Genomic DNA, 22,967 nt, shown 5'->3' on the forward strand with positions numbered 1-22,967 from the left:
TCCATCCTCAGGAGAAAAAAAACACTGACAATGTAGAAAACCAACTCTTCTTAGAGCCAAAAGAGAACTGAAGTCAGGGGTAAAGTGCTGTTTCAAAGCCACATACACGGGACTGGGAAGATGGCTCAGTGGTAGAGCGCTTGCCTTGCATGCCTGAGGCCCTGGGTTTGATTCCTCAGCACCACATAAGAAAAAAGCCGGAAGTGGCGCTGTGGCTCAAGTGGTAGAGCGCTAGCCTTGAGCTGAAGAGCTGAGGGACAGCGCCCAGGCCCAGAGTTCAGGCCCCACGACCGGACCAAAAAAGAAAAAAAAAAAAGCCACATACACTGGGAGGGAGCGACGCAAGGGGTGACACTATCCAAAAGAAATGTGCTCTTTACCTGACTTATGTGAATGTAACCCTCTGTACATCAACTTTATGATAACAATTTAAAAATTTGAAAAACTACATACACTTGAACACAGAGAATCCTAGAGAAGCAAAGCTCCCCAGGACTGAAGTCCAGGAGCTAAACTTGCTGCACAACCAGCACAAACTGAAATAATTGCACAGCCAACACATCAGAAATAATTCCACAATGTACTAAAGAACATAAATCTATTTAAGAAATCTCTAAGGAACACCCAAAGAATAAAACAAGATGTCAAAAACCACAGTTGAAGCAAAGTAAGCACAGCCAGATACACACAAAATTTTACCCTACACACCTGTTTACCTCCATTTCTTTACCTGATATCATCTCTGGATTTCAATTAGAAAGTAAAGATATACACTCAGAAACAATGCACAACAGGAATAAACTCTGATAAGGCATGCATGGGCTAGACTTTAATAATAAGAACATGAATTATGATAAATATGATAAGGTATCTAATGGAGAAAGAATGTAATATTAGAAGGCAGATGAAAAATTGAAGGAGCCAAAGGAACTGGTAGGAATCTTAATAACACAGGTGAGGAATGCCTTTAATGAACTCCCCAACAGACTGGCTGTAACAGATACCCAACAACAGCAGAGTTTCATGGTCACAGAGGAACCAAAACTATAGACCAACCATATACTGAAATATACCAAAACAAACTTAGAAGAACAGAAAACATATATGTTTTGATCCATAGATAACTTATAAGAGAGCTCACTTGGCAAAAATCTGGCAGTTCATGGCTCCAGTGGTAGAGCACTAGATTTGAGCAAAAAAGTTCAGGGACAACACCCAGACCCCAAGCTCAAGTCACAGGAATGGCACCAAAATAAATAAATAATAAATACATAAAAATCATGTTTAAAAATCTGGTAGTTCCCCCAAATAATTAGAGATTAAAAGTATACTTTTAAATAACACATATGCCATGCAGTAAGTCTTTCAAAAAAATTTTTAAATGTTTTGAATTAAGTAAAAGTAGAAACTGAATTAGCTAAAAATAATTCTTAGAAAATTCATAGAATTAAATATATGAATTAGCATGGAAGAAATATCTATTAGTAATCTAAATTTTTACCTTAGGAAACCAGAAGAGGAAGAACAAGTTATACCCAAAGTAAGCAGAAGAAAAGACATGAATTTAGTCATAGTAACTAAGGAGACAGGAAAGATACAAATGACATCAGGAATGAAAGAAGGAGGCTAGTGATGTAGTTCAGTGGCACAGCATTTCTCTGGCATGCACAAGGTCTGGGGTTCAGTCTCCAGCTCTGGAATTCAAAAATACAGAATGCAAGAGGGATCATAACTATTGATCCCATGTACATCAAAGGAATGACAACAGAATATTGTGAAAATCTCTATGCCCACAAATTGGATAATCTAATTGAAATGTATATATACTTTGAGAGACATAATCCATCACAACTCACACAAAGTGAATCAATCTAAGTAGGCTTATACTTATTAAATCATTTGAATTGTAATGAAATCAATGATGAATTCTACTGTACGTTTAATTTTTTTTTTAAGTCTCTTTGGGAGACAGGCTCTCATGAAACTAAACATACCCTTTCCACACAATATAGCAATAGTGCCCTTTAGTATGCATCCAAACAACTTGAAAAGTTAGATACACCAAAACCTGAAAAACATAGGCCAATCTTCAGAAGAAGCCCAAATACCTTTCAACAGATGGATGGATAAACAAATTGATATATGATCAATAGGTGTCAGGTGTTTTTTGTTGTTATTGTTGTTCTTTTCTTTTCTTTTCTTTTCTTTTTTTTTGTTTTTTGCCAGTCATGGGGCCTGAACTCTAGGCCTGGGCACTGTCTCTTAGCTCTTCAGCTCAAGGCTAGCGCTCCACCACTTGAACCACAGCGCCACTTCCAGCTTTTTCTGCTTATGTGATGCTGAGGAATTGAACCCAGGGCCTCATGCATGCAAGGCAAGCACTGTACCACTGAGCCACCTTCCCAGCCCAGGTGTTGTTTTTTGTTTGTTTTTTGTTTTTTTAAAGCAGTGATCATTGTGTGAGAGACTGTGATGTCAGATCCCGACGTCACACATGTGTCAAAAGCCACAGTGTTCAATAGGCTGGCTCATCAACTGTAACAAATGCAGCACACTAAAGCAGTAACAATGGGGAAGGGTATGGGAGAGACCCAGAAAGTTATCTCTACTTTCTATTAAGTTTTTCTATAAACATCAAATGGCTCTAAAATTAAGATCTCCTGATTTAAAAAAAATTGACTGAAGTTCTTGTACTCCTAGCTATTCAGGTGGTTGAGAGCTGAGGATTACAATTCAAAGCCAGACTACGCAGAAAAGTCCATGAGATCATTATTTACAATTAACCAGCAAAAATCCAAAAGTGGAGCTATGGCTCAAAGTGGAACAGTGGCTCATGTGGTTGAGTGCCAGCCTTGAGCAAAAATTGTCCAAGGCCTTGAGTTCAAGCCCCAGTACTGGCACAAAATGAATAAATCAATGAATGAATCCTCCAGATCATTTTTTAAAACAGCACAAATGCTGCAGTCTTACACATCAAGACTGTCAACAAGGACATCTACTCACTTCACCAAACTGCTAGAGCACTCTAGCAAAAGCATCCAAATGTTTGGGCTGTGAGGAGAATTCCTATTCCTATCCCTAAGTTTGGTGACTCACTAGGAAGACTTACAGAACTCAGCCATCGGGAGATTTACCAGGATATAACCAATTGCCAAGCCATAAAGAAAAAGCATCAAAAAGAAAAGATGCATGGCTATCAAGAGAGAGCCAGGTAAAAACTAAACTCCCAATAGATATTACTAAGTGCTGTCATGGGACATATAGTTTCTTTTTCTATGGGCTATGTTTACCAGGGAAATTCACTAGATTCTAAAACTCTTTGGGATCTTCATGGAGATGTGCTTTTGTGGGCTTAGGAAGTTTTGTTTTGTTGTTCCAGTACCACGGTTTGAACTTGAGCCTTATACTTTCATTTGGCTTTTTTTGTTGTTATTGGCTAGTGCTCTACCACTTGATCCATGCCTTCATCCAAGTGTTTTGCTGGTTTATTGGAGATGATTAAGTCTCACAGACTTTTCTGTACATCTGGTCTTGAACTAAGATCCTTCAGGTTTTAGGTTCCTGAATAGCTACAGGCATGAGTCACCAGGCACCCATCTGTCTCCTAGGTTTTTACTGGGGCCTGGTACTACAGGTACCCTCTTCTAGCATGTGCCAAAATTCTGAACTGCCTGAAGAAAAGCTACATTGTTCATCCAGGTAGTGAGTACAGTGAACTACTCTGGCTAGTTGGGGAAATTTTTCAACCAGTGTAGGGAACCAGTCACCAGTTCAGGTTCTCAGATGCCAGCCAGGAGGCTAATGTTCTAACAGGCATTTCTAAGCATAGCACCCTGTTATGTTAACTCTTCGGTTTCTGCACAGGAACTCTGACTCAGAATAGATAGGGGAAATAAAAGAAAACAAATAGTGTGAAGGTTAAAATGTGTTTGTAACTTTAAGTATCACTATTCTACAGTACTGCGAAATTGTTGAAATTTATGTAATCATTTAATCTCAATAAAAATTATTATTTAAAAAAGAAGACAAATGGGCAAAAGAGAAATAGTAACAGAAAACCCCCAGTCTTCGTTCTAGCATGTGAAAAAGAAGCCATCTTTCTCCTTTTCAATGTTAACTCTGTGGAACACTGAAGCTCTCAATGAGTCACATTCAAGCACCTCAGATGTGACAGCCACTTACTACACCAGGTCTCAAGAGATGATTTCCAGTTCTGCCACAATTTGTGAGACCTCAAACAAATGGTATCTGAGCACCTTGAATGAGCCTACTTTCTGTTGTTGTAACATAATACTGTTACTAGATACTTTATAAACAAGAGTCTTATTTATCTCACAGTTATAGAGACTAGGATCAGAAGAGTCCATTGTATAGAACTGTAGTAAAGGCTGCCTTGGATAGGTCACAACATGACAGAGAAACTGAAAGAAACTTGCTGCATTCAGAAGCTAGAGATCACATTGAAAGAGGAGCAGAGCCAGGTTCGTTGTTTTGCTCCCATGGAAACTCACTGGGGTCTCCAGAAAACAACAGTGACCTTACCACATTCCACTAGGCCCCATCTCTTAGAAATTTTTCCTGAACACTGCCTCATTTGGACCAAAGGAGAAGCACGTGAACCTTTGCAAGTCAGTCTCAAACCACAGCAAACTTTATTGCATATGCCCTATGGTACACCATTTGGTATCTCTTTTCATTTTCCAATTTTCAATATTTCCATCTCTGTGTGTATGTGTGTATGCATATGTGCATGTATGCATGTATGTGTGTGTGTACACCAGTACTAGAGAACTAGAACTCAGAGCCTCATATTCTCACTGTTTTTTCTGCTCAAGGCTGATGCTCTACCACTTTAGCCACAGCTTTACTTCCAGCTTTTTGCTGGTTAATTTCGTCTAAGAGTCTCACAGACTTTCCTTCCCAGGCTGGTTTTCAAACCACAATCCTCAGTTCTCAGTTTTCTGAGTATCTAGGATTACAGGCATGAGCCACCAGCACCAGGCTGAACCCAGCTGCACTTTTATCTTTGAATGATCATGTCCAATTAGAAGGACAACCTTCTTCTATAAAGATGATCCACACATCCAAGTCTCCATTTCTCCTACTGCTAAAGACTACAAAATACACATACCTGGTACATATACAAGCAAAAAGCCACCAATATATTCATCCCAACTGGAAGCTGCAAAGGGCCATGAAACTTGTGCTACTCTGTCTTTTGTCCTGGGGCACCCCGCAAAGTGTCTAGCAACTGACTCCCCAAATATTAGCTTAGGTGAACTGTAGCCCACTGACTTACCCAGTAAAGCTCTAATTTAACTCCAGCCTCATGGGGAATCTGAAGTTGGACTTGGAATTGAAAGAGGCCCTGGAGATCACTGTGTGCCAGTCACTTTCCTCTGCCACATGAGGACTAAAGCCCACAGTGAAGCACTTTATCCAAAGGCACCTGAGGAGTTGGTACAGGAACTGAGAGCCTGAGTTCCAGGCTTCTTTTTTTTTGGGGGGGGGGTCGGTTATAGGGCTTGAACTTAGGGCCTGGCACTGTGCCTGAGCTCTTTTGCTCAAGGATAACACTCTACCATTTTGAGCCACAGCTCTACTTCCAGTTTTTTAGTGGTCAATTGGAGATAAGAGTCTCATGGGGACTTTTCTGTTCAGGCTGACCTTGAACCTCAATCCTCAGATCTCAGCCTCTTAAGTAGTTAGGATTATAGGGGGAGCCACCAACACCCTGTTGAGTCCCAGGCACGTGCTCTCATTCTGAGCCAGGACAAGGGAAAACCTGGCAAGAGAAAATCACCAGGTTTCTGGTTTCTAGGGCACCAGCTGGCAAGTAAGACAAGGGAAGGACAGGCTTTATGAACATACCTCTTGCAACTGAGATTCTTTCTTTTTGGAAGATAGATGTAAATGACGGTCGAGCAAAGAATAAAACCTGTCACCATCTTTTTCAAATTTCTTTTTCCGCTCCTACACATGAAAGAGAAGGTGTAAATTAAGTATCTGCCATTTCCTTCTCAGAGCTAAGAAATGAAAAGGAAGGAGAGACAACGTCAGGTTCCATGTGGTCAAATCATCTGCCTCCTGGGAAAAAAAAAAACAACAACAAACCCATACAAAATGGGTTTTCACATGGCTCTCAGAAGTTCTAATTTCCTCAAATAAAACCCCAAATTATTCTACCTAATGGTGAAGCTAAAACCCTTGAGAGTCATTGCTCAAATATGATGCTTTTTTTTTTTTTTTTTTTTTTTTTTGCAGTTGTGGGGCCTGAACTCTGGACCTCGGTGCCATCCCTCAGCTATTCAGCTCAAGGCTAGTGCTCTACCACTTGAGTCACAGTGCCAGTTCCAGCTTTTTCCGCTTATGTGGTACTGAGGAATCGAACCCAGGGCCTCATGCATGCAAAGCAAGCACTCTACCACTGAGCCACCTTCCCAGCCCCTCAAATATGATGCTTTCAAATGGCTTCAGCAACCAACTCCTTTCATGTGTTTATTATTCTAATATTTTTAAGGAAGGAAGAAGGCTCACAGGAGTGAACTAAGCCAGGTGCCATGGCTCCTAGCTTCTCAGGAGGCTAAGATCTCAGGATCATAGTTCAAAATCAGCCCAGGAAGACAAGGCAAGAGATTCTTATCTCCATTGAACCACTAAAAAGCTGTAGGTGAAGCTGTGACTCAAGTCAAAGAGTATTAGCTTTAAGCAAAACAGCTAAGGGCAGCATCCAGACCCTGGGTTCAAACCCCATTATGGGCACACAAAAAAAATGAACTAAACACATATTGGAAAAGTTCCTTTAGAATGTATACAGACAGCTTAGTTATAACTAAGCTAACATGTGATAGACTAATGGAGAAGGCAAAGGAAGTACTATTTATGAGCAGAGAATGAGGTTCTTTTTTATTGTAAAGGTACTATACAGAGGGGTTACAGTTACATGAGTAAGGTAGTAAGAACATTTCTTATGGAGCATTGTTAGCTCCTCTTTTTTTTCCTCCTACCATCCCATCCCTCCCCACCTCCCCAACTCCTCCCTCCCCCACCAAAGTTGTAAATTTCATTTTCAAAATAGTGTCTTGTACATCTCATTGGAGAATGAGGTTCTTTATTTTTTATTACCAAATGAAAATCTTCACCCTAAGTCTGAATTGCTAGCTTTAACTTTTAAATTTTTTCTTAGGTCAGAGGAATGTAAAGAGTTCTATAAAGAATCAGAAACTGAATAGGGGACACAGAGTCTTGGAATCTTATTGTCAAATCATACTCAAGAAGTATTTCAAGCTAAGTGCTGGTGGCTCACACCTGCAACCCAACTACTCAGAAAGCTGAGATCTGAGGATTATGGTTCAAAGCCAGCCTCACCACCCATGAGATTCATATCTCCAATTAACCATGAAAAAAGCCAAAAGTGAAGCTATGACTCAAATGATAGTGCTCCAATCTTTAACAAAAGAGGTAAGTGCCAGAGCCCAAGCCCTGAGTTCAAGCCCCAGAACCATCACAAACAAAAAGCAAAGTGGGCTATGGCTTCTTGAGTTGGAGTGCTAATGTGAATGGGATTGCTTTGGGGGGGATACTGGAAATATTTAGGAATTAATAAGGAAACGTCACAATTTTCTGAACACAATGAAAAAAAACCCCACTGAATTATATATAGTAAAAGGATAGATTTTTGTTGGGGATGGTAGTCATGGATCTTGAACTCAAGGACTGGGTGCTATCCTTGACCTCTTTTGCTCAAGGCTAGCACTCTACCACTTTGAGCCACAGTGCCACTTCTGGTTTTCTGGTGGTTACTTGGAGATAAAAATCTCACAGAATTTCCTGCCGGGGCTGGTTTTAAACCATGGTCCTCAGATCTCAGCATCCTGATTAGCTAGGATTACAAGAGTAAGCCACCAGCACCTAGCTGAAAGGATACATTCTATGGTGTAAATTACATCTTACAACTTTTCTTTTAAAAATGGAAATGCAAAAAAGAGATGTAACAAATCATTATGTCGAAAAACAAACTTTACAACTTTGGCAGGGGGGAGATATGGGGGGGAGAGGGGAAGGGATGGGAAGGGGAAACAAAGGAAGAGGCTACAATGCTGGATAAGAAATGTACTCATTATCTTGCCCATGTAATTGTAACCCCTCTGTACAGTATTTTCACAATAAAAAAATGGAAATGCATGAGAAGTTGGCCACAAAAGTTTATGTGTTTTGGGAAGAAATGACTACTTAAAATGACTTAACTCCTGGAGGAATGGCTTACCATGCCCATGTGTGAAATTTTTGTGTGCTGTGCTTGTATCTTTAGCCAGAGTATAACCAACAGCCCTCCTGAACCTTACTGACAGGGTTCCCTAATTATTGTGCATACTCCCAAGCAATACTCCTCACAAGATTATCTGGGCTGTGTTTGCCTCTGTAGAAAGGGCCAGATAGCCTTGTCTATTATGTGATCTTGGATTAGTTAGTTCATCTTATTGGATTAGTTAGTTCATCTTATTTGAACCTTAATTTCTTTTACACTATCTGTTTCTCAAGGCTGGGAACTCTACATGAGATCATAGGCTTGAAGTCGTTTTCCCAGTGCTTAGCCTGATATAGGCCTCAGTTCATATTGGGTCATTCTCTCCTTTTTATATTCCATAATAAAAAATTGCTCTGGCCCAGTGTAATAATGCATGCCTACAATCCCAGAACATGGGAAGCTGAGCAAATGGATCACGAGTTCAAAATCAGTCTCAGCAAGTATAAGGCCAGTCTGGACCATATAGCTCAAAAAACAAACCAAACTTCTCTGGACAAAAGTATAGTCCTTGCAGGTCAGAGGTCACTGTTCTGACCAAACCTAGGCAGCCACCCATAGACTGCCTATTGCAATACAACACAGGTGAGGAGTTTCCTTTTCCACCTGTAACTCCTACTGGGCCTTTTCTAGTGCCTGGCTGTGTTGTTGGTACACTTTTGTTGTGAGCTTGGAATTCCTAGGAGAACACATAGGCAGTGTGCATTTCCCAGCCTGGTGCTGAAAGCATGTATTGTCAGCATGAGTCTGCGACAAAATGAGCATTGTTACTGCTTCTTTGGAGTCGCTAGGACTTCCACTTGTGATGAACAGCACAGGACTTAATTAAGTTTAATAGCCAAGAAGAGTGAAGGCAGAGTCCTCAACCCCTGATAAAACCAGTTTTTCAACTCTTGCTTTCCTCCCAAACTTTCCAGAACCTCCTCTCTTCCTCACATCAACCCCAACTCCCAGCTTGTACTGTGATACTGTGCTTCATGTTCCTGGGATATTAAAGATGAGGAACTGAGTGCTGGAAGAATGAGCTGAAGGACGTGAACATGGATGTTTTGGGGAAGGGGAAATAAAGATGAGTTCATCTTAACCACCTTCATAGAACTATGTGTTTACTTTATTAAAGAAAATGTTCATAAATAAATTTAAAATGTTTCTTTGTGTGTGTGTTTGCCTGTGCTTGGGCTTGAACACAGAGCCTGGGCACTATCCTTGAGCTTTTTCACACTCAAGGCTGGCACTCTACTCCTTGAGCCACAGCTCCACTTCCAGTTTTTTGGGTGATTACTGGAGATAAGAGTCTCCCAGACTTTCCCACCTGGGCTGGCTTCACACCAGGATCCTCACATCCTAGCCTCCTGAATAGATACAATTTCAGGTTGGAGTCACTGGAACATGGCTCAAAGTCCACTTCTGTCTTCCTGGATTCCCCTAACCTAGACGTTGCTTATGACTGGGGTCATGCATTAGGGCTGTGATTGGTTCCTTACAATTAGCAAGCTTTCAAGGTTTATCCAACCTATACCTCATAGTGTGTAGCATTCCTTTAGTAACATTTGACTCTATGAAAATATGGTGGTTTCTTTGCAAACTCATCACTTGATGCACAGTTGGGTCCTTTTATGACTAGCACAAATAATGCTTTCATAGGAATTCTTGGATATGATTTTCCATGGTTATATTTTCATTTGTCTTAAGCATGGATTTAGCATTGGAATGGATGAGAGTAACATGCAATTGTTTATCCTTTTAAAGAATTACCAAACTACATTTCCAAGATAAGAGTCCTACACTATGGCGATGAGCAAGAGTCTCCATCTTCCTACATTATCAGCAGACCTTATCCTTATCTGTGTTTATAATCAAGCTAGTGGAAGCTAATAGTATTTCACTTAGAGTTTAATTTTTCTGCTGACTCCTAGCATTACACATTTTTCATCCTTTGCAAATATTTTTCAGACAAGTTTTTTTAATTACTTTACCTATATTTTATATTGGGTTTTATCTTTTTATTATAGAGGTGTAATAATGCATTGCATATGATCTAAATACTCTTTGTAACTATCTCCCACTCTTTGAGCTCTGTGTGTGTGTGTGTGTGTGTGTGTGTGTGTGTGTGTGCGCGCGCGCATATGTGCACCAATACTGGGGCTTGAACTCAGAGCCTGGGCACTGTCCCTTAGCTTCTTCACTCAAAGTTGGTACTCTACCATTTGACCACAGCTCCACTTCTGGCTTTTTGCTGGTTAATTGGAGATAAGAGATAATTGGAGATCAGATCTCTGTCTTCTGAGTAGCCAGGATTTCAGGCATGAACCACTGGTGCCATGTACATTTTTTTTAATTTAATTTAATTTTATTTGTGAACATACTGTACAGAGGAGTTACAATTACATGGGCAGGATAATGCATACATTTCTTACCAAGCATTGCAGCCTCCTCCTTTGTTTACCATTCACATCCCTTCCCAGCCTCCCCCCTCTCCCCCATCCCAATCCTATTCCTCCCCCCCCCCCCCCCACCGACGTTGTAAATCTCGTTTTGGACATGACAACTTGTACTTCTCATTGTTGCAACAGGTCCACCTGTATCCTTAAACAACTGGTTTTTCCCCATCTCCTCCACAAGTTATACTGACATCAAATATAGTGAAAGCAGGGGTTATACTGTGGGGGAGGGACATATAAAGCAACAAAGAGATAATCTTATAAATGCGTTAGAAACACATGCATGAAAGAAAAAAACATTAAAATACACATCTAAGGGTTCATTTTCCTGACATCACATTATCTGACCTTTTCCACTTGACTCATACATATACTAGATATTACAAATAAGGGAAACCATGGGACCTATGTTTCTTTGGGCCTGGCTTACCATTTTTTTTTATAATAACCTACAGAGCATATAACTTTTTAATTCTATGACATTCCATTGGTTGATATATTTTCCTATAGTTACTTATGCCTTTGGGGTCATACCTAAGAAACCATTGCCTGGTTTCTCAAGATGATTTCTGTCTATATTTTCTGCTTAAAGTTTTGTATTTAATTTTATTTTTTGGTGCTATTCTTAGATCTCAAGAACTGGACACTGTTCCTGAGCTTTTGTGGTCAAGGCTGGCACTCTACCACTTGAGCCACAGCTCCACTTCTGAATTTTTGGTGGTTAACTGGAGGCAACAGTCTCATGGGCTTTCCTGCCAGAGCTGACGTTGATATGCAATCTTCAGATCTCAGCATCCTGAGTAGCTTGCATTACAGGTGTGAACCACAGGTACCCAGCCAATCATGCATTTGTATTTGAGTTTGCAAAATTTTATTTTTCTTCTTAACTTGAACTCATTCTTCTAAGTCTTTGCATTTCATTTTAAAGTGCTATTAATAATTATTTCAACCATGTTTTCTGATAAGAGTATAATTCAATTCTTATGTCTGGATATCAGTTACATTTTCTTACCTTTTACAACTTAAAATTCATGAAAGCAATACACGTTCAAAATAAGTTCAAATTATTCAGAAGTGTGAAGATATAAAACATAAAAGTGTTTCCTTCTCTCTTACCCATACTTTAGCTAGTGATTAATATTTCAGAGGGCATCTTTCCTGGGCATGAGGTAGGTCTTGTGCAAATGGCATGAGTAAGGCTCACATAGGTTAACCAGTTGCCCCCAAAATAACACAGCAAATGACATAAAGCATTCAAATGATTTCATAGTAGTTTCTCGGGCCAAAATAATCAAAGACTAGAGTAAGAACCTGGGCTCAAGATTTAAATTTAAATACATGAGAAAATATAATATCAGTTTTTAGCCAAAGCTGGTGGCTCACACCTTTCATCCTAGCTACTCTGGAAGTGGAGGTGGCAATCAGGATTTGAGGCCAGCTTTGAGGCAAAAAGTTAGGAAGAGCCCAGATCAACCAACAAGCTGGTATACTGATACACACTTGTCATCCCAGCTATACAGGAGGCATGGGTAGAAGGATCATAGCCCAAACTCCCCACACAAAAACATGAGACCCTATTTGAAATATAACTAAGTCAAAAAGAGTCATAGCTCAAGTGGTAGAACATTTACCTTCCAAATGCAAGGTCTTGAGTTCAACACCCCAGTAGTATGAAGTTTTTTTTTTTAATATCTCATGTCTAGGTACTCAAAGGATGACACCTGTAGCTGATGTTTAAGTAGGTTTAAAAATTCTAATGTGGAGGGACTGGGAAGGTGGCTCAGTGGTAGAGTGCTTGCCTTGCACGCATGAGGCCCTGGGTTCGATTCCTCAGCACCATATAAGCAGAAAAAGCCAGAAGTGGCGCTGTGGCTCAAGTGGTAGGGCACTAGCCTCGAGCTGAAGAGCTGAGGGACAGTGCCCAGGCCCAGAGTTCAGGCCCCACAACTGACAAAAAAAAATTCTAATGTGGAAAAAATTCTAATGTGGCTCTCTTTGCTTCCTAGTCTCCATGATATAAAGTGCTGTCCTGCACTACTGGAAGCCCTACATTTCTAATAATACATATCTTGCATAGTTGTTTCAAGCAAGACCAAGGCTTTTTCATTTTAAAAGGGCCCAAGGTATTTTTCCAATAACAAATCAGGTTGTTATTTGCAGGTACATAGTTTTCAGTTTGGGCTGTTAAACATACTGTATCAAATATGAGACAATGAATTGTTTTGAAAAAAAAATCAATTTGTAGTTTTCCTACCATTCCTTTCCACAAGAGACAGTGGAGATGATGAATTTCAGTACAAAATGTGTTCTTTTATCCCCTGGGTTCAGAGGTTGCGAGACTTGTGGGTCCAGTTTGGTTTCTTTGCCCTTTACCTGTTCTCTGTTACTGAACAGTTTTGTTCTTTGCAGCCATGTAGTGCTGTGTTACTTGAAATAAAACTTTAAACAAACATAAGGATTCATATATTAAGGAAAATACCTCTTTCCACTGAACAATGTTGGAGAGAGCCATATCTAGCATTTATTATATTGACTATATTCTAAGGAAAAAGTGACTTTAGCTGGACACATGAGACTTATGCCTATAATCCTAGCTATTCAGGAGACTGAGATGTAGAGGACTAACATTTGAGGATAACTCTAGAAGAAAAGTCCACAAAACTCCATATTCAATTAACCAACAAAAAACTGGGATGGAACCATGGAGCAAGTGGTAGGCTTCCAGTTGCAAGTAATCAAGCAAGCCAAGTAAGAGTGTGAGGCCCTGACTTCAAGCACCAGTATAATACAAAAGAAAGAAAAAGAAATTAAATCACTAGCTTTATGACAAATCATAAATTCATATGGCTGGGCTAGGAATGTGTCCTAGTGGTAGAGTGTTTGCCTACCATGCACAAAGCCCTCGATTCCTCAGTACCACATAAATAAAAAAGACTAGAAGTGGTGCTGTGGCTCAACTGGTAGAGTGCTAGCCTTGAGCAAAAGAAGCTCAGGGACAGTGCCCAGGCCCAGAGTTCAAGCCCCAAGACTGGCACAAACAATTCATATAGATGAACAGCCAAAGGCTGTCTGACAAAGATCCTCTGAATTGGGATGAGTGCATTCTCTTCTGTCTGGAAAGCACAACTGCTTGTTCATATTTTCTATTTCTGCCCCTCGCATGAAAAATTTCTTAAAATATGTATAATTTGATTCTCATGCAAAGTTATATGTCTTTAGAAGGGTTAACACTCCATATCCCCCACAACAAAACAACAAGAATGGCTCAATGATCTCAACAACAATTCTTAAATCTAACAAGGCAGGAAAGGGCAAGGATAATTGAGAAATAATATATCCTGCCATATTCTCTTCCATAACCAGAAAACATTTTCCAAAATTGAAAAACCAAGAGATTTCTATGACTGTGACCTTCTACTGAGATGTTAACAGACCATAGGGAGAGGAAGGGCAATAAAAAGGCAAGCTTGACCTGGCACTGATGGTTCATGCCTAGTATCCAAGCTACTCAGGAAGCTGAAATCTGAGGATCAAGGTTTTCTAGCCCATGCAGGAATGCCCATGAGACTCTGATCTCCAATTAACTACCAAAAAGCCAAAAGTGGAGCTGTGGCTCAAGTATTGGAACATACTACTTTTGACATCAAAAGCTCAGGGACAATGCTCAGGCCCTGATTCTAAGCCCTAGTACCAGTATAGACACAGACACACAGACACAGACACACAGACACAGACAGACACAGACACAGACAGACAGACAGACAGACAGACAGACAGACAGACAGACACACACACACACACACACACACACACACACACACACAAGCAACAAAAACCTTGACTTTTACCTTTCCCTTCTAGATCTTTAATCCAACTAGAGTCCACCTCTGGTTTTGGTGTTAGGTACGAATCCAGTTTTCTATTTCTCTAAATACTGATTTTGTTTTCCCAAACCCATACTTTGGAGAATTATTTCTATGTTAAGTTACTGTGTAGGTTTACTAATACGTATTTTTAAAGATGGTAAAGTTAATTTTTGTGTGTGTGCTGATAACTGGGCTAATACTGATTTTTATATTACATGGTCAAATCACCTGCAAAAAATGCCATTTTTATATCTTTCCTTTCTATATTTGTACATTTACTTAAATTTCACTCTCATAGCACTCGTCAGGCTGTCCAGAATTGAACTAAATGGTACTACATATCCTAGTCTTCCTCCCCATCTTAAGAGTAATGAATAATTTATTTTCTCCATTTAGTATATTGTTTGCTATAGGTCTGATTTCATGACCAGATGAAGTCCTGGGCTGTAATCCACCTATTTTTTATTCCATGTAGCTGGGATGACAGGTGCATGTCACCATGCCCAGCTTCTTCCTTTGAGATAAAGTCTGAAAAACTTTTCTTGTTAGGCTGGCCTTGAACCATGATCTTATCTTAGCCTCTCATATACCTAGGATTACAGGCTTACAGGTATGAGCCACCAATGCCCATCAGTATCCATTTTTTTCTTTGTTGTCTTGTATTCGTTTTGTCTCATAGTCTCACAATAGCTTGGGCTGGGCCTGAACATACTATGCCTTCTTAAACAGCTTTCTTTCTAAATGCTGGCATTAACAAGTACATCTTACCACATCCAGCACCATTTTTTATTATATCAAGTATTTTATATTTATATTTTATATTTTTATAGAAATTTACTTCTCTTTTTCTAAGAGAATTAACACATAGAGGTTGATGATTCACTTATCTTTTCTAAAAACGTTCTGCACTGTGTTATTATACAAATATTATTCTTTGTCCTGATTTTGTTCATTTATTTACATCTTCTCTCTCCTTGGTGAGTCCTCCAGTGGTTTATCTTATTAATCATTAGTCATTTCATTAATTTTTGTTTCACTAATAATTCTTTCATTTGTGATTGTTGTTATCATAATTATTTTATTCCTTTGCTTTCTGCTCTTAAATCTCTTATGTTATATGTCTAAGACAAGCAGAAAAGGTCAGATAAGATGATGTTAGGTGAAATGAACCCCAAGATAAGGACACAAGTAGTTTTTTCTTTCTTGCTATTGTTTCTAATGTATTTATAAGGTGATTGTATTGTTGCTTTGTATGTCCCTCCCCCATGGTATAACCCTTGTTTTCACTGTATTAGATGTTGGTATAATTTGGGGAGGGGAAGGGAAAAAACAAATTGTTTAAATAGGGATACAGGTGGACCCATTGCAACAATGAGATGTACAAAATGCTATGTTTAAAAACAAACTTTACAACTTTGGCGGGGGGGGGGAGTATAGTCGTGGAGATGGGAGGGCAGGGATGGTAGGGGAAAAACAAAGGAGGAGGCAACAATGCTTAATAAGAAATGTACTCATTACCTTGTTCATGTAACTGTGACCCCTCTGTACAGTATTTTCACAATAAAAAAACATTTTAAAAAATCTTTTATGTCCATCTATCCTATTATCTTAAATTACCTCTGGTTTCCAGCCACATTGTTTTTAATCTTTCGTGTTGATATATTTAATATTTACTATTCAAAAACTTCTCTATGCACTGCTGATTTGTGAGCCATAAATAAGGTATATAATGATTTCATTATCATTCAATTTACAAAAGCATTCTCCTTTTTTAAAAACCAAACTATGTTCAATATTATGGTAGTTCCCCCAAAATAGAATGTTTTGACTTTGAATATTCATTTTTAGTTGCCCTTCTGGAAAACTTCCACTATTGCCTACAGGGCTAAATTTATACTTCTGAGAGAGATGGTGACGAGAACTTTGACAATCTTTCTACCCACCATGCTATCACCATGCTATCCATTAAGCAAACTCCTCCCCATACTAAACTTCCCCAGGTAACTCCAGTTCCTCCTTCAACGCCGTATTTTGCTGTCTCCAAGGAGTTTTTCTTACATCTTCCTCACTGTCCCAATTTCTTAGCCCAGATTTGGGGCTCCTCCTGTGCTCCCTAGGTATTGTGCAAAAACCCCAATGGACTGTCCAATCTGCTTATGTCCATTGTGAGTTTGCTGACAGCAGAAACAGTGTCTCACTTATTTCTGGACAACTTGATATGAAAATATGACAGATAAGGTACTGAGAAAATGAGTGATATGCCAGAAGGTGAGAAGAATTGAAACATTAAGAAGGAAATCAATAGACAAATGGAATGAAAGGAAAGGAGGGAGGGTGGGGAAAATTGTTTTAAATAGGATTATATGCAATATAGTAATTACATTAATATATAATACATATTGCATTAATTAATACTTTTAGTCATTTTAGAACATTCTGGAAAGATTGTCTAGAAACAAAATTGGAAACATTGTCACTACATCATTTTTTGTGTGCCAGTAGTTCCAGAGTCTCCCTTTGTTTGACATTTTCACTCAAGGCTGGCTTTCTACCACTTGAGCTACAGGTCCACTTCTGGCCTTGGGTGTTTAATGGAAATAGGAGTCTCACCGACTTTCCTGCCATGGCTGGCTTTGAACCACAATCCTCAGATTTCAGCCTCTGTATATATAGACTGAATATGTGTACTAGCATTGTTACAAAAAAAAATCTCAGAACAAAGCCTCAAAGTACTAAAACTATAGGCAAACTGTGATTTTCCCTTGTATGCTCTAATTTTATTGCTAAAGCACAAACTCATCATTTCATCAAACAGATTATTCTATCTGTGCCAGTTGTCAAAATGGGAAAGAAGCATTGCCAGTCATGAGCTTAGCACTAAGGAAGAATCCAGAGAAGAGAAAGTCATTGAAACTAGTCTTTAGGACTCCCATAATCCAGTAAGGACACGACATGAATCCCAAAGCTCAATATTTCTTTTTGTTATGAAAAGATTTGCTGGACTTAACTAATGCTATAAACATTATAACTTAAATAAAGTTATAAACAAAGTTAATCAAGAACAGCATGTTTATAGAACTTCCTTACTACCTTTCTTTCTTCCTTCCTGCCTGCCTGCCTTCCTTGCTGTCCTGGGGCTTGAACTCAGAGCATAGGCATTGTCTCTGAATTTTTCTGCTCAAGGCTCAAGCTCTAGCACTTGAGCCACAGATCCACTTCTGGATTTTTGCTGGTTAATTGGAGATAAGAGTCTCACAGACTTTCCTGCCCAGGCTGGCTTCAAATTGTGATCCTCAGATGTCAGATTTCCAAGTAGCTAGGATTACTGGTATGAGCATCAGTGCCCGGCTCTTTCTTTCTTCCTTCCTTCCTTCCTTCCTTCCTTCCATCTTTCTTTCTTCCTTCTTTCCATCTCTTTCTTTCTTTCTTTCTTTCTTTCTTTCTTTCTTTCTTTCTTTCTTTCTTTCTTTCTTTCTTTCTTTCTTTCTTTCTTCTTTTGTGAGATAGGGTCTCATTATGTAGTCCAGGCTGACCTCAAACTTGGATCCTCCTTTAGCCTTCCAAATGTTAGGATTTCAGATATGACCCATCACATCCAGCTGTTTTTTTATATCTCCTGGGAAAAAATTCTTTTTTCTTACTCCTTTTCTTTTAGTTTAATGTGTCAAAATGGATAGTGAGGTAAGAGTAACTCTCCACAAGTCTGAGGATTGTTTTGCACATCATCACCCAGAGAAGCTTCTATCAATCAGCAGCTGGATGGGGGGAAGGGGATGGAAAATGAAGACCACACAAAATGCCTAGAGAACATTATGTCCAGACAACCAGAGCCAACAAACTTCTGTCCTAGCTGGAGGAAGTTAACACAAATTGCCAAAGGTTTAAGACATTGGTTCTGGTTCAGCAAATCTCCTCTTCTATGTACTAACCAAATGAAGCTGGAACCACTTGGGCTGGCAAGGCCAGCTATGGAGCTGACAGCTGTTTTCTCTCTCCTCCTCCTACTTGGAGGAAGATACATGCTTATATAACCTCTCCACCCACTTGCACCAGTCCCTTAGGAGTGCTGTCTGCAGCACAGGCAAGGCTGTGAGCTATGTGGGTAGCAAAGAGATACCTCTGTCACTAGGAAATGGGACCTCAGCCTGGAGCAACATACTGGGGTCCCTTCTTTGTAAGGTCACTTGGGCAAAGATTTACTGTTTACTAGGATGTCAAGAGAAGAAATGATAAACTCCGCAACTTGGAAAACTCTAATGGAAGATTCAACAATATGCACAAAATCCAAATTCAGTACTTTTGTGGTTTTGATGTGGAGGAGGAGCTGGAGATGGAACCCAGGAACTCACACATGCAAAAGCAGGTGCTTTACCAATAAGCTAGTTACTGCCCCCTCCCACGAGGTCAAATGTAGACAAAAAGGAGATGCACTGTTTAACAATTGTCCAAAAAGCCAAGACATGTGAGATCACTGGCTCTCCATCCCCACCTCAAAAAAATTGCTTTGTTGCTCTTTTCTTTCAGTCAGATGTGGAAGTCCAAAACAAATTATCCTCAGCCCACTGAAGAATAAATCAGAGAAGTCAATCCAATTACTCTTTATAAAGACTATAAAGTTTAAGCTGGGCACCAGTGGTTCATGCCTATAATCCTAGCTACTCGAGAAGCTGAGATCTCAGAAAATCCTTATAAAGTTTAACATCACCTTTCCAAGTCACACAGAATACTAGGCAGAAGCTAGTGGTTCATGCCTATAATCCTAGCTACCAGGAGGTTGAGATCTGAGGATCATGATTTAAAGCCAGCCCAGGCAGCAAAGTCCATAAGACTCTTTTTTTTGGGGGGGGGGGGGCGCCTGAACTCTGGGACTGGCACTGTCCCTCAGCTCTTCAGCTCAAGTCTAGCACTCTACCACTTGAGCTATAGCTCCGGTTCTGTCTTTTTCTGCTTATGTGGTGCTGAGGAATCAAACCCAGGGCCTCATGCATACAAGGCAAGCACTCTACCACTGAGCCACCTTCCCAGACCTAATCACAGATTATTTCTTTTTTTTGTTGGTTGTGGGGCTTGGGCACTATCCCTCAGCTCTTCAGCTCACAGCGAGCACTCTACCACTTGAGCCACAGTGCCACTTCCCATAAGACTGTTATCTCCAATTAACCACTAAAAAAACTGAAAGTAGAACCCTGGCTCTAAGTGATAGAGCACTAGTATCCGTAAGCAAAAGAGCCCAATAATAGTTCAAGCCCCATGACTGACAAAAAAAGCAAAAAAACAAGCAAATGGAATACTGTCTCTCTCTCTCTCTCTCTCTCTCTCTCTCTCTCTCTCTCTCTCTCTCTCTCTCTCTCTCTCTCTCTCTCTCTCTCCCTCTCCCTCCTTCTCCCTCTCCCTCTCCCTCCCTCTCTCTCTCCCTCCTTCTCTCTCTCTCTCTCTCTCTCTCTCTCTCTCTCTCTCTCTCTCTCTCTCTCTCTCTCTCTCTCTCTCTCTCTCTCTCTCTCTCTCTCTCACACACACACACACACACACACACACGCTGCTACTGGGTTTGAACTCAGGGTCTGAGCATCGTCCTTTAGGTTTTTCACTCAAGGCTGGCACTCTACCACTTAAGCCACAGCTCTACTTCCAGCTTTTACTAGTTAACTAGAGATGAGTCTCAGGAACGTTCTTGCCCAGTATGGCTTTGAACTACAATCCTCAAATCTTACCCTCCTCAGTAGAAAGGATTATAAGAGTGAGCCACGAGTGCCTGACTAGGAAGTTATTTTAAATTCCAAAGAGTTATTTCATAGAAATGAAAATTGTATCCTGGTGCTAAGCTTGTCTGACTCCTGATCTCATTTCATCTTAATATGCACTCTGTCCAGTAGGTATGAGCATTATACACATTTTTTCCAAAAGAAAAGGAGACTCTACCAGGTGAAATAATTCACTCCATGTCACAGAATTAGTTAACAGTGGGGTGTTTCAGTTTAATTCTAACGTCTATTAACTGAGATAGTACCCAGATGACTACATGTACCACTGCATTGTGAGAAGAGAACCTGGAACCAGATTACCTGGGTTCATTCCACATTCTATTCCTTCTAATGCAGAGCTGGGCAAAAGTTCTATAGGCTGCCTGGATCTTAGGTTTCTGCTGTGGTGGTTCTTGATTTGACTTTGTGGGGTTTTTCTTCTTTTGCATAAACAGGAATGCATAGGAGGGCTTCTCGTCATAAGGTAGTTTGCTGGCTTAAATGAATAATTATCTGGATTGCTGGCACAAGATAAGCACTGTGTGAAAATACCACAAATAAAGAAATACACATGTGTGGATAGAATCCTACAGTTAGAAGAGGTCATGAGTCACATCCAGCCCAGTGTGCAACTTCCGGTAATAACTCCGCTTGTGTTATCACACAGTGACAGATGCTGCTTGGAAAGATCTCCAGAGTCAGCAAGGCTATTAGCTCTCCCTGTCATTGCAGAGCATTGAAATGCTATTATATCAGGAGGGACTTCCTCAACTTAAACTTCAGCCCTTTCTATCTTGACTTTGGCCCCAGAAGGAAACAGAAATAGCTGAGTATGGCAATGTGGGAAAGGAATCACAAGAAAACAGCTTATTGGTGGTGGTGGTGGTTTTGTGTGTGTGTGTGTGTGTGTGTGTGTGTGTGTGTGTGTGTGTGTGTGTGTATGTACACGCGTACACCAGTTCTGGGGCTTAAAGTCAGAAACTATTGCTTAGAATTTGGGGGGGGGGGGGGGTGTCCGGTCATGGGGCCTGAACTCTGGGCCTGGGCGCTGTCCCTCAGCTCTTCAGCTCAAGGCTAGCACTCTACCACTTCAGCCACAGTGCCACTTCCGGTTTTTTTCCTTTTGCTTATGTGGTGCTGAGGAATTGAACCCAGGGCCTCAGGCATGCAAGGCAAGCACTCTACCACTGAGCCACCTTCCCAGCCCCTTCTTAGAATTTTTGCTCAATGCTACCACTCGACCATTTTGAGACACAGCTCCACTTCTGGTTTTCTGATGGTTGAATGGAGATAAGAGTCTCAAAGACTTTCCTAGTTGGGCTAGCTTCAAACCACAATCCTCAGATCTCAGCCTCCTGAGTAGGTAAGATTACAGGCATGAGCCACTAGCACCCAGTTTGGAAAGCAGCTTTCATTTCATGAGAGCAGGAGGAGTACTGCCCCACCCCCATCTCCCTCCAATTCTTCTTCTAGAGTGCCAAAGACCTAGGAGGAGAAATGTTCTCTGTAAACCTAAGCTACTTCCTTCATCCCTACTACCCGAGCACTGTCTCCTAGGAAACAAAAAACATCAGATGAAGAGATCACACAGCCCTTCCTCATTCACATGACTTTCTCAAAGTCCAGTCAAGTAAGAGGCAGAGTAAAAGCAGTGAGCACTTACCTAGTATTATGTATTAGGCACTGGCACTGGGTGAGGGAAGAGGGAGAAGGAAAGGGAGAGGGAGGAGGGAGACTGGGAGGATAAGAGGAAGGAAAGGAATGAGGGATGGAGAGAGGGACAGAGGAAGGGAGGAAAGGGTTGAGTTCAAATCCAGATCTCCTGGCCTCATTCCTCATTTCATTATTATCCCACTAGATAGCACATCAAAAAATTTGTTTTAGAGCTGAGAATGTGGCTTAGTGGTAGAGTGCTTGCCCAGCAGGCATGAAGCCCTGGGTTTGATTCCTCAGCACCACATAAACAGAAAAGATTGTGGCTCAAGTGGTAGAGCACTAGCCTTGAGCACAGAAAGGCTCAGGGACAATGTCCAGGCCCTGAGGTTAAGCCATGAAACTGGCAAAAAAAAGTTGTTCTAGATTTCCCTGTTCCCAACTCTTCCAGGTGCTGTATCTGTACTTGGCTAATATGACATGGAAGTTCCTCTAGGTGCAGAATTCATTTCACTACCTTAGTGGTTGAGCTTCATCATATGACTTATTTGGGCCAATGGAAATTGTGAGAGAATGATCATGTGCCAGCTTTGAGCCTGGCTAGATAAGACTTCACCTGTCCCTGCTCACCTATCATGCATTACTGCCATCATCATAAAATGAATAGATTTCAAGTAACTCCCTGAGAAATACATGGGACAAACCTAATTATAATTAATGACCTCAGCCAAGCCCTAACAAATCTCACTGAAGCCAACCATCTAGCTCAATCAAAACACAGTTGTAAGATCTAGAAATAAATGCTTATTATTATATGCCACTGAGCTGGGGGGGTTTGTTCATTTTTTCTTTTTCTTTCTTCCGTGTGTGTGTGTGTGTGTGTGTGTGTGTGTGTGTGTGTGTGTGTGTGTGTGTGTGTGTGTGTGTGTGTGTGTGTGTGTGTGTGTGTGTGTGTGTGTGT

At 40.5% G+C, this 22,967-nt stretch overlaps 1 protein-coding gene across 6 annotated transcripts in view; it reads right to left on the minus strand.

Annotated features, from left to right (window-relative positions):
* Ophn1 (oligophrenin 1) overlaps nucleotides 1-22,967 on the minus strand; it is a 323,759-nt gene that overhangs the window by 176,880 nt on the left and 123,912 nt on the right. For 5 of the 6 annotated variants that reach the window (XM_070040239.1, XM_070040237.1, XM_070040233.1 and 2 more), the window contains one exon: nucleotides 5,872-5,973. The exons of the other annotated variant lie outside the window; for it this stretch is intronic. In XM_070040239.1, coding sequence (XP_069896340.1) covers nucleotides 5,872-5,973 — 102 coding nt within the window. The remainder of the gene's footprint in view (nucleotides 1-5,871; nucleotides 5,974-22,967) is intronic. 6 annotated transcript variants of the gene reach the window in all.

Source organism: Dipodomys merriami, unplaced genomic scaffold, assembly GCF_024711535.1.
Source record: "Dipodomys merriami isolate MVZ:Mamm:240054 unplaced genomic scaffold, mDipMer1.0.p SCAF_3, whole genome shotgun sequence".
Taxonomy (NCBI): Eukaryota; Metazoa; Chordata; class Mammalia; order Rodentia; family Heteromyidae; genus Dipodomys; species Dipodomys merriami.